At 42.7% G+C, this 17116-nt stretch overlaps 1 protein-coding gene across 3 annotated transcripts in view; it reads right to left on the reverse strand.

Moving 5' to 3' along the window:
* Window positions 1-17116, reverse strand: part of ankrd12 (ankyrin repeat domain 12) — a 213014-nt gene that overhangs the window by 33375 nt on the left and 162523 nt on the right. For 2 of the 3 annotated variants that reach the window (XM_067978369.1, XM_067978368.1), the window contains exon 5: window positions 5269-5433. In XM_067978369.1, the coding sequence (XP_067834470.1) occupies window positions 5269-5433 (165 nt within the window). The remainder of the gene's footprint in view (window positions 1-5268; window positions 5434-17116) is intronic. The other variant, XM_067978370.1, reaches the window with a different exon arrangement.

Consider the following 17116-nt stretch of genomic DNA (forward strand, 5'->3'; position numbering starts at 1 on the left):
GCTCCACCTTGTGGTTTAGCCAAAAGGCAGTGGAAGTCTTCTGTTGAGGGGCATCAAATTTGAATAATGGTTGAGCCAGAGAATTAATTTTTCCCTCTATGACTCTACAGAAGTTTATTCCATTTATTGATCATTCTGTGGAAGAACTTCCTGAAATCAGTCATAATTTTTGCCTTTTACTAGTTGAACCTGTATCCCCTTCTGCTACAGTCATGGTTAGTTTGAAGCATCGTTCTGGGTCTACCTTTCTATACAGTTTATTATCTTGCATACCTTTATAACATCACCTTTCAGTTGCCTCGGTCAAAGCTGAAAAGCCCAAGTTTCTTCATTCTTTGCTCAAACGCAGCCCTAAGTTAACACCAGGAATCAGTGTCATGGCTCTTCTCTGAATTTGGGAGTCTGAATATCACCCTCATTTCGCAGTGACCAGAACCAGATGCAGTTCTCAAAGTATGGTTGATCAGAGCATGGCTCCCTTTGACTTTCTTTTGGTTATACAGTTCAGCATTTTTTGTTTTAGTCAATGCTGCTTCAGTGACTGGTTAGGTTAAATCTGGTAAAGCACTTCGATTTATCTCAACTTTATCATGAGCTACTTTAATGTCATTCAATGGAGAACCTACATTGCTCATTTTTCTTTCTTTGTGCAGTACCTCGCTGTTATCTATATTAAATTTCATTTGCCATTGTTTGCCCAGTTACATATTTTGATTGTCATTTTGTGGTTACCTCCTAGCTTGGTATTGTCTGAAAATTTGAATTACTTTTCTGAATCCTAGTTGTTAACACAAAATTAGAAACAGTATCCCTGCGGTACACCATTAAGCATTGTATCACCCCATAACTTCTTCATAACACCTAAGAATTATGAGCCGCTTCCTATTCCCTCAACTATCATCTTACCCATTTCCAAGTTTTACCCTGAATCTCACTGCTTTAAGCTTAAATAGTAGCCTTTTCTGTGGAACTTTGTCAAATGCTTTGTGAAAGTTAAGTATACCACATCTTAGGGCTTTCCACAGTTCACTTAGGAAGTCACTTACTCAAATTTTATATTTAACTCCATGCAACAGGTTTACATGCATTTTGACATGTTAATGACGTTTAATAGTGTGTTTAAACCAGTTGTAACACCTTCCCCAGTGCCAGTTTATTTCAAAGACATAAAACCTTTATCTCTTTGTAAGGGCCCCAACTGCTGCCTCTCATGCTCTGATATCCTTATTCAGTGACAGAGAAAAACAGACTGCAAGTTACTAGCTAGCCGAAAGCGAGACCAGCTACTGGTAGAGACATGAAAAGCGAGACCAGTCTGCCATTAGAAAGTGCAATTAAGAGTGGGATATTGTTTCTCCTACAGATGCAGTTAATGTTGCTCTGTGATCAGGCATGTGGGCGTGACTAGGATCACAGGTTCCAGTTTTACCAGAGCTCATCAAAGGCACAAGTAAAAAGTTTTATACATTAATTAAGTACAGTTAACAGAATTGCTAATGTTACTACTGTACTCAGACTACAATTCTACCATCATTCTGGCAATGATTGCTTTTTATTAGAACCAAAGTTGACCATTTTGTCTGTTTTTTCAGCTGGCTTGAAGGAGGTTGTGAGGTGCACAGGAGAAATTAATTCCCTAAATTTGATGAGAAAATTACAAGAACACATCTGTATGTGAAAAACAAGAAATGTAACAAGATCAAGACAAAAAACGATTAATAATCTAAGCAGAATTACTTTAAAGGATACCAGGAAACAATAACAGTGAGGACAGAGTCTGAACTGAAGTCAGTTGAAGACAACTGACCTACTTATAATTACTTATCAGAAGTTTAACTTTCCTCCTTTCCTCCACATACAAAGGAGAATCTGTTAAAAACTATGGTTTTGGGGTGGGGCTGATGGTGTTTCATACTTGAAGTCAAGTAATCTCCCACCAGCTCTGCTGACCCAGCCTTATTTATCCAGCAACAGGTAAAGATCCTTAAGCCTAGTGAGAGCACCAGTCTGACTTGGTCCATTAAGCCTGACCCATACCAACATGATGTAACCCAGATGCACCATCAATCTCCCCCCCCTCCCCCTGCAGTCATGCAATCTCCTGAGAGAGGCAGAAGAACAGAAGGAAAAAAAAACTTCAACCAATTTAGGAAAAACTCTGGGAAATTTCTCTAATCAGTTATTGTTGATTTAATCAACAAGCATCAATGTCAAGTTATCTTAATTCTTAAATAAATAAAGAAGTTGAACAAGATCAAACATTACAGAAGGTCTATAAAAGTAGACTTTTTCCCCCCAATACTAAAAAATAAGACATCAAGACCACTCCAAGCAATTGCAATTCAGAGAGACTAGGATTGGCCTTGTGTAAACTTAGTTCGTGAAGGCTGATAAAAGAATGAGCAAGACTCTGGTTAGTAATCTAGAGTTCTTCCTCATTTATTCAATTTCACCATACAAACAGGAAGCATACCACAATAGCATATAATAATGGAGGTGAGCCTCCAGTATTACTGGACACCCTGAGGCCAACGTAGACAGCTGGAGCATCAAAATACATGTCCTTGAGTAGATAAATCAGCTTCGTAATACTATGAAAGAACATGAAGACTGCCCCAAATAGTTTCCGTGGAAATATCCTTCAAAGGAAACCCATACTAACCTATTAGATCGCCTCAGCGATGTGTCTAATCCCAGTCAAATAGAAGCCTTCAGGAGCCACATACCAGATTTGCCTAAGAACTGAGAGATGGCTTAATCTGTAAGGAATCCTGTAAGCTTCATTTATGCTCAGTGCAGTAAGCGGTCTGAGAAGTGGTACAAAGCGACAATAATCGCTGCTGCTCCCCCAACCAAATTCTGCAAATGAAATGAGCTAGGAGGGGAAATATCATATGGGAGGCTGGTTGGTTGTCTCTTTGGCTTTTTTGACATATACTGGCATTGAATGGCGGTTGCCAAAAAAACTACCAGCTCTGGGTTGGTGTTAATGTCCATCTGTGTGGGTATTCACTCTAGTACCAGGGCAAGCTCAGGGGAAGCAGAGAGCTGTGGTATTGGAAATGAAGCCTAGCACCTGGGCTTTGGTTGACATATTGGACACCCTCCATTGGTTGTGCCTGGTTCTAAGGCCAACCCAAAAACTGGGGCATAACCAAATATTGGAGGAGGTGGTGCACGCTTTCTTAGTGCCTTCTCCCCTCTACTACACAAGTTTCCATGGAATGGAACTTAACCGGTACACAAAGTTCAGCTAAGCATTCCTAGCTAATATTTGATCTCCCATTGACTTGGGATTGAAGCAGGTTTTTACCAAGTCTTCCCTGCACCCGGATGAACTGAATTTGGATACGTTAAGGTCATGATTCCTTTCCAGCAATTTTGGTGAACTCGATGAACATTGGAACCGAGTTCTGAACAAACATGATGAGCTAAAATCTTAATTGAATGGAAGGCACCGGAACAAACTTTGCAGGTTTCCAATACCAGAAAGATTCTGTGGCACTGTGAGCATATTCTGAAGTTTAATATTGGCTTGAGTCAAGAAACAAAATCCATATTACCATGTAGGTCCAAAAAATAACGGTGCCAAATGGTCATCGACTGACTTAAAACGGTAAAACAAAAGTTCAAACGAAATCACAGAAAATGGTAGAAAACCTGAAGCAACTTCAGAATTAGTGAGAAAACAAATTCAAAAACATTAGAGGAAGTCACAAATTTTGTTCCTTTGTATAAGCAAAACAGGTTAGCTATCTGTTGTAAGATGGAGGTTAAAAGAACTTCGATTCCACATCAAAGTTAGGCTGAGATTCAACACAGCAGGGAGGAAGGTCACCTGACTAGAAACGTGAAAATACGAAAAGGACACTGTCCCCAAAAGTGATGCTGCCATGGGTTAGAGAGAATTCCTATTTGTACACGGAGGCAGACTGTCTGAGGAATAATCAGGATTAGAAGAGATAAAAGGGTAACAGAAAACCTGAATGTACATATTAGAAAAAGGCATCTAATTTATTTTCTTGTTGTGAAAGGTATCGATGAAGTGTTAATGACTAGATGGGAGTTAGGTTTTTATCCCAAATACCGCTTGATTTTAATGGTAATGGAGTAAACTGGGGTGGGCCAGCCTCCTGCCCAAACTCCATTTTAAAAAATAGCCACTGGCACTTTCTTTGCCCACTCTGCTGTATGCAAATGACGGGGAACGGGGCTTGGACCAACATCCAATTTCTGTCCGTCACTGTCTCTGCTCCTTCAGGAACGATGCCTATATCAAAGAGATGTTTGAAGTCTTTTACTGACAGGAGCCAGGCTGAAAGTATGACTAAACTTCTCTAATTCCTCCTTCAGTTGTGGTGCTTCTCTCTGCTGCTTCTTGTCCCTTTCCTAAAGATTATTTGAAGCAGGCCTTCCTTTTGCAAATTTATCTGTTTAAATGAGCTGTTGGCTTGCCCCTTTAAAGCAGTGTCAGCGAGTGAAACAGGATATCCCTCTCACATTCTAGTCATTCTTTCTCAAGAATCTATAATGTATGAAAACAAAAGATTGTTATGAAAAGAACAAGGAATTATCTTCAAGTGTCCTGCACCAGATGGAATAAACCCTAGAATCCTCAAAAAAATGTTTACTAGGTAAAATATCAGTTAAGTTCCTTCTACTGAAACTGCTGATTCATAATGAGGTGCGGTTCCACGGCCAACAGCAGCACTCCAGTATCTGGCAAGTGGCATTCTTCACCTGTGAATTTAGACGAGTTTCAGCCAGAAATTCAATCATGACAAACCATAGCAACTGCTGCCTAAGGAACAGTACCCCAGTGAGGGAATCAGCACCTTCAGAACAGAAGGGAAGAAAATTGGAGAGAAATTAAATAAAGCAAACATGGGAGGCTTCTTTTCTCACAAATGCACACACACATATTTTCAATATTAAAGAGCTGTTAAGAAACAGGATGCCTGTATTATATCTGATTTAGCAAGCTTACTATCTTGTAATGGAAAACCACATTATTGTGTACTTGCATGAAACTTTGGTTCAAAAGTATTTGAAGAGTTTTGCACATTTTCACAACATTTCATCTTTGCCAATTTCAAAAAAGTATCATTAACTTTGCGTTATTATTGACTATTCTATCTGAGCCAAGAACTTCAAAAAAAATTAACAGTTCATTATAAATTCTCTTGCTCCTTAGGAGCTCATATTACACAATATTATATAGCTCATATTATATAACTTAACAAGAAAAAAAATTATGGTTGGTATGACCTGGACTGTTGTCTCTTGCAGTCATCTGCATCACTAGAGCCATCTGTTGACGTTCCGATAGTGGATACCCAATAAGAATGCCGCCAAGTGTGGCCTTGCAGACGGGAACAGATTTTTTGCTTCCGGGCTCCTTTTTCATTTTCTTTTTCTCAGGACCTTCTTTTTCTGAAATTTTTTTAAAAATGGATTAAATTACTTTTTTAATATCTATTCCTAAAACTTCACTCACCATTTCCACAGCTCGATTAGTTACAACCATTTATTAATGCACGATCTAAAAAAGCAATGGATGAAAAGCACTCATAACAATTCAAAATCACCATGGATGATAACTTGTTGATATTTAAGATTACATATTCTAAAGAACAATTCTCCTACAACTTTCCTTGATGCAGTTCCCTTAGTGTAGATGCGGCACTATTCACAGTACAAATCCCAGAACAAGCAACATTAAACTGAGTTGGGGCAAAAAAAAGACACTCCATAAACCTGAAAAAGCAGAAGAAAATTCTTCAAATGTTTGTTAAATATTCATTCAAACCTAAGATGATTTAAGTCTTTGATTTAGGCAATACATTTTGATTTTTAGAGCCTTTGTCTGACCCCATTTACAGTGTTGCATTCAGTTTTGGGCACCGCACATCAGGAAGGATAAATTGGCCTTGGAGGAGATGCAGTGCAGATTCACCAGAACGAAACCCGGGCTTAAGATGGTTAAATTATGAGGACAGGTTGCATAAACTTGAGTATAGAAGATTGGGGGTAAACTCAAGTTATTTCGACTCTACAGCATGGAAACAGGCCATTCAGCCCAACTGCCGGCGTTTATGCTCCACACGAGCCTCCTCCCACTCCTCTTCATCTAACCCTTTCAGCATATCCTTCTATTTATTTCTCCCTCGTCTGCTTTTTTTTAAGCTTCCCCTTAAATGCATTTATGCTATTTGCCTCAACTACTCCTTGTAGTAGCACATTCCACATTTTTACCATTTTTTGGGTAAAGAAGTTTCTCCTGAACTTCCTGTTGGATTTATTAAGTGACCATCTTATATTTATGATCTCTAGTTTTGGACTCCCCCACAAGTGGAAACATTTTCTCTACATCTACCCTATCAAACATTTTCATTATTTTTAAAGACCTCTATCAAGTCATCGCTTAGCCTTCTGATTTCTAGAGAAAAGAGCCCCAGCCCATTCAGCTTTTCCTGATAGGGATATCCTCAGTGTTCTGGTATCATCCTAGTGAACTTTCTCCAGTGCCTCTATATACCTTTTACAACATGGAGACCAGATCTGTGCACAAGTGTGGTCTAACCAAGGTTTTACACAAGTTTAACTTTACTTCTTTGCTTTTCAATTCTAACCCTCTAGCAATGAACCCCAGTGCTTGGTTTGCGTTTTTAAGGCCTTAGCAACCTGTATCGCTACTTTAAATGATTTGTGTATCAGTACCCCTAAATCCCTTTGCTCCTCTACCCCATTTAGATACTCATTATCCAATTAGTAGGTGGCCTCCTTATTTTTCCTACCAAAATGCACCATCTCACACTTCTCTACATGGAAATTCATTTGCCAATTACACACCAATTCTGCAAGTTTATTAATGTCTTCCTTTATTTTGTCGCATTCTTACTTTGTATTAACTACATCCCCCAATTTGGTGTCGTTTGCAAATTTTGAAATTGTACTTCTGATTCCCGAGTCCAAATCGTTAATGTAAATTGTGAACAACAATGGTCTCAGCACCGATCCCTGTGGAATATCACTTCCCACCTTTTGCCAGTCTGAGTAGCGACCCTTAACCCCTACTCTGTGTTTTCTGTTTTGTAGCCAACTTGCTATCCATTCTGCTACCTGTCCCCTGACTCCACATGCTCTGACCTTAGTCATGAGTCTACTATGTGGTACCTTATCAAAGGTCTTGTCTACTCTTTCTGTTACTTCTTCGAAGAATTCAATAAGGCTGGTCAAGCATGTCTTTCCCTTCTGACATCTGTGCTGCCGACTCTTTGTTATATTTTCGTTTTCTGGGTGTATTTCTATTACATCTTTGAGTAAAGATTCCATTACCTTTCCTACCACTGATGTTCAGCTAACTGGTCTATAGTTCCCTGGACTTGTTATTCCTATATTTAAAAAGGGAGATAGAACATCAGTATTTACCAGTGAGACTAACAAGGTGGGAATGACATTAGAAGAACAGATCAAAAAAGATATAATGACATTTAAGATAGAATGGGGGGGTGGGGGAGATAATTGATATCCTCTCGAAGTTTGATTAGTTTAATACCCCTGGTCCAGTTAGATTGCATCCGTGCATATTAAAAGAAGTTAGGGAAGAGACAGCAGAGGCACAATTACATATATATATATAAAAATTCACTAGAAAAGGGAATAGTATCAGAGGACTGGTGGACAGCTAATAGAGTCATAGAGTCATGACTCTATTAGCTGTCCACCAGTCCTCTGATACTATTCCCTTTTCTAGTGAATTTTTATATATATATATATATATGTAATTGTGCCTCTGCTGTCTCTTCCCTAACTTCTTTTAATATGCACGGATGCAATCTAACTGGACCAGGGGTATTATCCTCTCGAAGTTTGATTAGTTTATCAATTATCTCCCCCACCCCCCCATTCTATCTTAAATGTCATTATATCTTTTTTGATCTGTTCTTCTAATGTCATTCCCACCTTGTTAGTCTCACTGGTAAATACTGAGGCAAAGTAACTATTTAATATTTCTGCCATTTCGCTGTCATTACCTGTGAGTTTATTGTGTGCATCCCTATTCTGATTTTTCTTCTTTTGTTATTTAGGTGTTTGTAGAATACTTTACTATTTCTTTTTATATTTCTTGATAATTTAATTTCATAGTTCCTCTTTACTTTCCCAATTGTTTTTTGACTTCTTTCCTAACCTCTTGATATTCCCTTTTGTTACCCTATCCTTTTTTGTCTATGTACTTAGTGTATACCTTTTCTTTAGTTTGATTTTACCCATATCTCTTTATTCATCCATAGTGTTTCATCATTGGCTAGATTGTTCTTTTTTATTTTAAAAAGAGGAATATATTTCTCCTGAACTCTACTGATCACTGTTTTAAATATTTCCCACTGCTTTTTTTTTTATTCGTTCATGGGATGTGGGCGTCGCTGGCGAGGTGCTGTTCTATCTGTCTGTCAACATTTTTTCCAGTTTACTTTCCCTAGTTCCATTCTCATCCCCTCAAAATTAGCTTTTTTCCAATCAATTACTTTGGTCTTTGTCCTACTTATGTCTTTTGTCAATCATTATTTTAAACCTTATTATGTCACTGGAGCAGCGGAAAACAGTGAGAGCGCACAGCGAGAGCGGGAGTTCACCGGAGCGGAGGGAAACAGTAAGAGTGGAGCGAGGTTAAAAACAGCGCACAGCGAGAGCGGGAGTTCACCGGAGCGGAGGGAAACAGTAAGAGTGGAGCGAGGTTAAAAACAGCGCACAGCGAGAGCGGGAGTGGAACGACCGCGTTCCGATAAAAATCAAAGAGTGATGTCACAGGTGAAGCGGGTTGGTGATTGGTGAGACCGGAGCTGATTGGTGAGTAGGTTCAGGTGAGTATTTCTACCATTTTACTGTAAGTAAAGTAATAAGAAAGGGAAGGTCTGCAGGTTTTATAGCAGGTAGTGTTTTTTTTTTGGTGAACCTAGGTCCCTAGTACAGTTAACATTTTCTAATTTCAACGTAATTTAAAAGGGGTAACTAAGCTAAGGCAAGTCATGGCAGCAGACCTCGCACCCGTGATATGCCCCTCCTGCAAGATGTGGGAAGTCATGGACACTACCAGTGTCCCTGCCGACCATGTGTGCAGGAAGTGTGTCCACCTGCAGCTACTGACCGATCGTATCTCGGAGCTAGAGCTGCGGGTGGATTCACTGTGGAGCATCCGCGATGCAGAGAAACTCGTGGATAGCACGTGTAGAGAGTTGGTCACACCGCAGGTAAAGGGAGTACAGGCAGGAAGTGAATGGGTGACCACCAGGCAGAGTAAGAGGTGCAGGCAGGTAGTGAAGGGGTCCCCTGTGGCCATCCCCCTCTCAAACAGGTATACCATTTTGGATGCTGTTGGGGGAGATGGCTCACCAGGGGAAGGTGACAGCGGCCAGGTTCATGGCACCGTGGCTGGCTCTGCTGCACAGAAGGGCAGGAAAAAGAGTGGCAGAGCTATAGTGATAGGGGACTCGATTGTAAGGGGAATAGACAGACGTTTCTGCGGACGCAACTGAGACTCCAGGATGGTATGTTGCCTCCCTGGTGCAAGGGTCAGGGATGTCTCTGAGCGGCTGCAGGACATTCTGGAGGGAGAGGGTGAACAGCCAGTTGTCGTGGTGCATATAGGTACCAACGATATAGGTAAAAAACGGGATGAGGTCCTACAAGCTGAATTTAGGGAGTTAGGAGTTAAACTAAAAAGTAGGACCTCAAAGGTAGTAATCTCTGGATTGCTACCAGTGCCACGGGCTAGTCAGAGTAGGAATGACAGGATAGCTAGGATGAATACGTGGCTTGAGAGATGGTGCAAGAGGGAGGGATTCAAATTCCTGGGCCATTGGAACCGGTACAAATTGGACGGTCTGTATCTGGGCAGGACTGGAACCAATGTCCTGGGGGAGTGTTTGCTAGTGCTGTTGGGGAGGGTTTAAACTAATGTGGCAGGGGGATGGGAACCGATGCAGGAAGTCAGTGGGAAGTAAAGTGGTGACAGAAACAAAAGGCAGTAAGGGAGAGTGTACAAAACATGACCGGACAGATGGTCTGAGAAAGCAGGGCAAAGACCAAGGGAAGTCTAGATTAAACTGCATTTATTTCAATGCAAGAAGTCTGATGGGCAAGGCAGATGAACTCAGGGCATGGATGGGTACATGGGACTGGGATGTTATAGCTATTACTGAAACATGGCTAAGGGAGGGGCAGGACTGGCAGCTCAATGTTCCAGGGTACAGATGTTATAGGAAAGATAGAGCAGGAGGTAAGAGAGGAGGGGGAGTTGCGTTCTTGATTAGGGAGAACATCACGGCAGTAGTGAGAGGGGATATATCCGAGGGTTCACCCACTGAGTCTATATGGGTAGAACTGAAAAATAAGAAGGGAGAGATCACTTTGATAGGATTGTACTACAGACCCCCAAATAGTCAACGGGAAATTGAGGAGCAAATATGTACGGAGAATACAGATAGCTGCAAGAAAAATAGGGTGGTAATAGTAGGGGACTTTAACTTTCCCAACATTGACTGGGACAGCCATTGCAACAGGGGCTTGGATGGAGAGAAATTTGTTGAGTGTATTCAGGAGGAATTTCTCATTCAGTATGTGGATGGCCCGACTCGAGAGGGGGCAAAACGTGACCTCCTCTTGGGAAATAAGGAAGGGCAGGTGACAAAAGTGTTAGTGAGGGATCACTTTGGGACCAGTGATCATAATTCCATTAGTTTTAACATAGCTATGGAGAATGATAGCTCTGGCCCAAAAGTTAAAATTCTAAATTGGGGAAAGGCCAATTTTGATGGTATTAGACAGGAACTTTCAGAAGTTGATTGGGAGAGTCTGTTAGCAGGCAAAGGGACGTCTGGTAAGTGGGAGGCTTTCAAAAGTGTGTTAACCAGGGTTCAGTGTAAGCACATTCCTTATAAAGTGAAGGGCAAGGCTGGTAGAAGTAGGGAACCTTGGATGACTCGGGAGATTGAGGCCCTGGTCAAAAAGAAGAAGGAGGCATATGACATGCATAGACAGCTGGGATCAAGTGGATCCCTTGAAGAACATAGAGATTGCTGGAGTAGAGTTAAGAGAGAAATCAGGAGGGCAAAAAGGGGACATGAGATTGCTTTGGCAGATAAGGCAAAGGAGAATCCAAAGAGCTTCTACAAATACATAAAGGGCAAAAGAGTAACTAGGGAGAGAGTAGGGCCTCTTAAGGATCAACAAGGTCATCTATGTGCGGAACCACAAGAGATGGGTGAGATCCTAAATGAATATTTCACATCGGTATTTACGGTTGAGAAAGGCATGGATGGTAGGGAACTTGGGGAAATAAATAGTGATGTCTTGAGGAGTGTACATATTACAGAGAGGGAGGTGCTGGAAGTCTTAACGCGCATCAAGGTAGATAAATCTCCGGGACCTGATGAAATGTATCCCAGGACGTTATGGGAGGTTAGGGAGGAAATTGCGGGTCCCCTAGCAGAGATATTTGAATCATCCACCGCTACAGGTGAGGTGCCTGAAGATTGGAGGGTAGCAAATGTTGTGCCTTTGTTTAAGAAGGGCGGCAGGGAAAAGCCTGGGAACCACAGACCGGTGAGCCTGACATCTGTAGTGGGTAAGTTGTTAGAGGGTATTCTGAGAGACAGGATCTACAGGCATTTGGAGAGGCAGGGACTGATTAGGAACAGTCAGCATGGTTTTGTGAGTGGACAATCATGTCTCACGAATTTGATTGAGTTTTTTGAAGGGGTAACCAAGAAGATAGATGAGGGCTGTGCAGTAGACGTGGTCTACATGGACTTTAGCAAAGCCTTTGACAAGGTACCGCATGGTCGGTTGTTACATAAGGTTAAATCTCACGGGATCCAAGGTGAGGTAGCCAATTGGATACAAAATTGGATTGACGACAGAAGACAGAGGGTGGTTGTAGAGGGCTGTTTTTCAAACTGGAGGCCTGTGACCAGCGGTGTGCCTCAGGGATCGGTGCTGGGTCCGCTGTTATTTGTTATTTATATTAATGATTTGGATGAGAATTTAGGAGGCATGGTTAGTAAGTTTGCAGATGACACCAAGATTGGTGGCATTGTGGACAGTGAAGAAGGTTATCTGGGATCTTGATAAATTGGGCCAGTGGGCCGATGAATGGCAGATGGAGTTTAATTTAGATAAATGTGAGGTGATGCATTTTGGTAGATCGAATCGGGCCAGGACCTACTCCGTTAATGGTAGGGCGTTGGGGAGAATTATAGAACAAAGAGATCCAGGAGTACAGGTTCATAGCTCCTTGAAAGTGGAGTCACAGGTGGATAGGGTGGTGAAGAAGGCATTCAGCATGCTTGGTTTCATTGGTCAGAACATTGAATACAGGAGTTGGGATGTCTTGTTGAAGTTGTACAAGACATTAGTAAGGCCACACTTGGAATACTGTGTACAGTTCTGGTCACCCTATTATAGAAAGGATATTATTAAACTAGAAAGAGTGCAGAAAAGATTTACTAGGATGCTAGCGGGACTTGATGGTTTGACTTATAGGGAAAGGTTGGATAGACTGAGACTTTTTTCCCTGGAGAGTAGGAGGTTAAGGGGTGATCTTATAGAAGTCTATAAAATAATGAGGGGCATAGATAAGGTAGATAGTCAAAATCTTTTCCCAAAGGTAAGGGAGTCTATAACGAGGGGGCATAGATTTAAGGTGAGAGGGGAGAGATACAAAAGGGTCCAGAGGGGCAATTTTTTCACTCAAAGGGTGGTGAGTGTCTGGAACGAGCTGCCAGAGGCAGTAGTAGAGGCGGGTACAATTTTGTCTTTTAAAAAGCATTTGGACAGTTACATGGGTAAGATGGGTATAGAGGGATATGGGCCAAGTGCAGGCAATTGGGACTAGCTTAGTGGTATAAACTGGGCGACATGGACATGTTGGGCCGAAGGGCCTGTTTCCATGTTGTAAACTTCTATGATTCTGTGATCGCTATTGCTTAGATGTTCCCGACACTTACTTCTCTTATCTGCGCTAGTTCATTTCCCATTACTAGATTCAGCAGTGATTCCTCTCTTGTTGGCCTTCTGACATAGTGGGTAAGAAAGGAGTCCTGTGCACATTGTAAAAACTCTATTCCCATTTCCTCTTTCCCTACCTACTTTATATCAATGATTTGGATGAGGGAACTGAATGTAACATTTCCAAGTGTGCAGACGACACAAAGCTGGGGTGGAATGTGAGCTGTGAGGAGGATGCAAAGAGGCTCCAATGTGATTTAGACAAGTTGGATGAGTGGGCAAGAACATGGCAGATGCAGTATAACATGGATAATCTTTTTAAAAATGTGTTCATGGGATGTGGGCGTCGCTGGCGAGGCCAGCATTTATTGCCCATCCCTAATTGCCCTTGAGAGGGTGGTGGTGAGCTGCCTTCTTGAACCGCTGCAGTCTGTGTGGTGAAGGTTCTCCCACAGTGCTGTTAGGAAGGGAGTTCCAGGATTTTGACCCAGCGAGGATGATGGAACAGCGATATATTGCCAAGTCGGGATGGTGTGTGACTTGGAGGGGAATGTGCAGGTGGTGTTGTTCCCATGTGCCTGCTGCCCTTGTCCTTCTAGGTGGTAGAGGTCGTGGGTTTGGGATGTGCTGTCGAAGGTGGATGGGGTGCCAATCAAGCAGGCTGCTTTGTCCTGGATGGTGTCGAGCTTCTTGAGTGTTGTTGGAGCTGCACTCATCCAAGCAAGTGGAGAGTATTCCATCACACTCCTGACTTGTGCCTTGTAAATGGTGGAAAGGCTTCGGGGAGTCAGGAGGTGAGTCACTCGCCACAGAATACCCAGCCTCTGGCCTACTCTTGTAGCCACAGTATTTATATGGCTGGTCCAGTTAAGTTTCTGGTCAATGGTGACCCCCAGGATGTTGATGGTGGGGGATTTGGCGATGGTAATGCCGTTGAATGTCAAGGGGAGGTGGTTAGATTCTCTCTTGTTGGAGATGGTCATTGCCTGGCACTTGTCTGGCGCGAATGTTACTTGCCACTTATCAGCTCAAGCCTGGATGTTGTCCAGGTCTTGCTGCATGCGGGCTCAGACTGCTTCATTATTTGAGGGGTTGCGAATGGAACTGGACACTGTGCAATCATCAGCGAACATCCCCATTTCTGACCTTATGATGGAGGGAAGGTCATTGATGAAGCAGCTGAAGATGGTTGGGCCTAGGACACTGCCCTGAGGAACTCCTGCAGCAATGTCCTGGGGCTGAGATGATTGGCCTCCAACAACCACGACCATCTTCCCTTGTGCTAGGTCTGACTCCAGCCACTGGAGAGTTTTCCCCCTGATTCCCATTGACTTCAATTTCACTAGGGCTCCTTGGTGCCACACTCGGTCAAATGCTGCCTTGATGTCAAGGGCAGTCATTCTCACCTCACCTCTGGAATTCAGCTCTTTTGTGCATGTTTGGACCAAGGCTGTAATGAGGTCTGGAGCCGAGTGGTCCTGGCGGAACCCAAACTGAGCATCGGTGAGCAGGTTGTTGGTGAGTAAGTGCCGCTTGATGGCACTGTCGACAACACTTTCCATCAAATGTGAGGTTATTCACTTTGGTTGTAAAAACAGAAAGACAGATTATTATCTGAATGGTGATAGATTGGGAAAAGGGGAGGTGCAACGAGACCTGGGTGTCCTTTTACACCAGTTGCTGAAAGCGAGCATTCAGGTGCAGCAAGCAGTTAGGAAGGCGAATGGTATGTTGGCCTTCATTGCAAGAGGATGAGAGTACAGGAGCAGGGATGTCTTACTGCAGTTATATAGGGCCTTGGTGAGACCACATCTGCAGTATTGTGTGCAGTTTTGGTCTCCTTATCTGAGGAAGGATGTCCTTGCCATGGAGGGAGTGCAACAAAGGTTTACCAGACTGATTCCTGGGATGGCAGGACTGATGTATGAGGAGAGATTGGGTCGACTGGGCCTATATTCACTAGAGTTTAGAAGAATGAGAGGTGATCTCATCGAAACATATAAAATTCTAACAGGACTAGACAGACTAGATGCAGGGGAGATGTTCCCGATGGCTGGGAAGTCCAGAACCAGAGGTCACAGTCTCAGGATACGGGGTATGCCATTTAGAACAGAGATGAGGAGAAATTTCTTCACTCAGAGGATGGTGAACCTGTGGAATGCTCTACCACAGAAGGCAGTGGAGCCCAAGTCATTGGATGTATTCAAGAAGGAGATAGATATATTTCTTAATGCTAAAGTGATCAAGGGATATGGGGAGAAAGCAGGAACAGAGTACTGAGTTAGACAATCAGCCATGATCATTTTGAATGGCGGAGCAGGCCCGAAGGGCCGAATGGCCTACTCTTGCTCCTATTTTCTATGTTTCTATGAAATGAAACCCCTCCTTCCCACACCAGTCCTTCAGCCATGATCTGTCTTTCCCTATGCCAATTAGCATGTGGCTCAGGGAGATTACCACCCTTGAGGTCCTATCTTTTTAAATTTGGTTCCTAACTTCTGATACTCCTTTAGCTGGACCTCCTCCCTTTTCTTCCCTATGTCATTGCACTACGACAACTGGATCTTCCCTCTCTCTTTCTAAGTTCCTCTCCATTTGCTCCGAGACATCCTTTACCTTTGCACCAGGTAGGCAACATACCTTTCTGGACTCTTGGTTGTGACTGCGGAGGACGTCATCTATCCCCCTAATTACAGAATCCCCTATGACTACAACCTTTCTGTTCTGTTCTTCTCCCCTTTGGACTGCCTCCTGCTCCATAGTGCCATGGTTAGCATTCTGGCTGTCCATCCCATAGCCTACATCCTTATCCTCACAGGTAGCAAGTACCTTGTACCTGTTGGATAGGACCAGTGTCTGCAGGACCTCCTCCTATACGTTCCCCATACCCTGCTGACTAACAATCACACTCTCCCCTTCCTACACCTGTGCTTTCCTCTGAAGTGTGACTGTACTCTGGAGGTGTTTAAAATGTTCAAAGGTAGATACAGAGAAACTATTTTCTCTGGTGTGGGAATCAAGAACGGGGAGGGTGGGGGCATAATTTCAAAATTAGAGCTAGGCCATTTAGGAGGGAATCAGGAAGCACCTTTTCACACAAAGGGTAGCAGAAATCTGGAATTCTCTCCCCCTAAGTGCTGTGGATGCTGGGGCAATTGGAGCTTTCAAAATTGAGATCGATAGATTTTTGTTAGGTGAGGGTATCAGGGGATATGGAGCTAAGACTGGTTAATGGAGTTGAGGTACAGATCATCCATGGTCTAACTGAATGGCGAGCAGGCTCGAGGGGCCAAGTGGCCTACTCCTATAGCTATGCCAACATCCATACAGTGAGTAAAGGGGTTCTATTAAAATTACTGGACCTACAGCTTTAATGGATTTCCTGTAGATTTTTTTCCTTTTCTGTGGGGAAAACGCCTAGCCTACCCTCAGCATCTGTTCAGGAGTTCACCATGTAGGAAGCTATGACATGGCGAGCTGTAATTGTCCATAAATGCCCAGTTGAAGTATAACTTTTAGGTTTTAAGGGTAATAGTAGAAAATGATTGAGTTAGGATAACTTGACATGAGCAAAAAGCATCATGGGTTAACTAGTAAAGAGGTAGTTGGTAAAGCACGTGTTACAAACATCTCTTTGCAGAATAGAAAGCCTGAGCAGAGCAAGATACGACAGCTGGTGTGGTAATTAACTATATTCTTGTAGACAATAGAACCTCAGATGAGAATTGTATCATAACTTTAGGGATATACAATTAATTGTATCACATGACTTTAGGAGTGTACAAGCTTAAAATAGTTAAGCGAGGTTACAATGCATACAGAAGTATAGTGGAAGAATGCTAAGCAGAGCAACCTTGAAGAGATGAGGCCTACTGTCTGTGCGACAGAAACAGACAAAGTGGTTTCGGCCATTGCTCAAAGAGAATAGCACGTGGTGCTGAAGTTATCTTATATCCTGTGACCAAAGCAGGTGTGTTACAGAAGGGGGTATAAAAAGAGAGAGTATGCTGGTATAATGTGATCAGCTCGAACGGAAGACACCGTTGGTCAAGCACAGGGTGTCCAAGGTTCCACCCAGCGGGCTGCCAACATGCAGGTATGCGGACAC

This window comes from Heptranchias perlo, chromosome 3 (assembly GCF_035084215.1).
Source record: "Heptranchias perlo isolate sHepPer1 chromosome 3, sHepPer1.hap1, whole genome shotgun sequence".
In the NCBI taxonomy this organism is placed as follows: Eukaryota; Metazoa; Chordata; class Chondrichthyes; order Hexanchiformes; family Hexanchidae; genus Heptranchias; species Heptranchias perlo.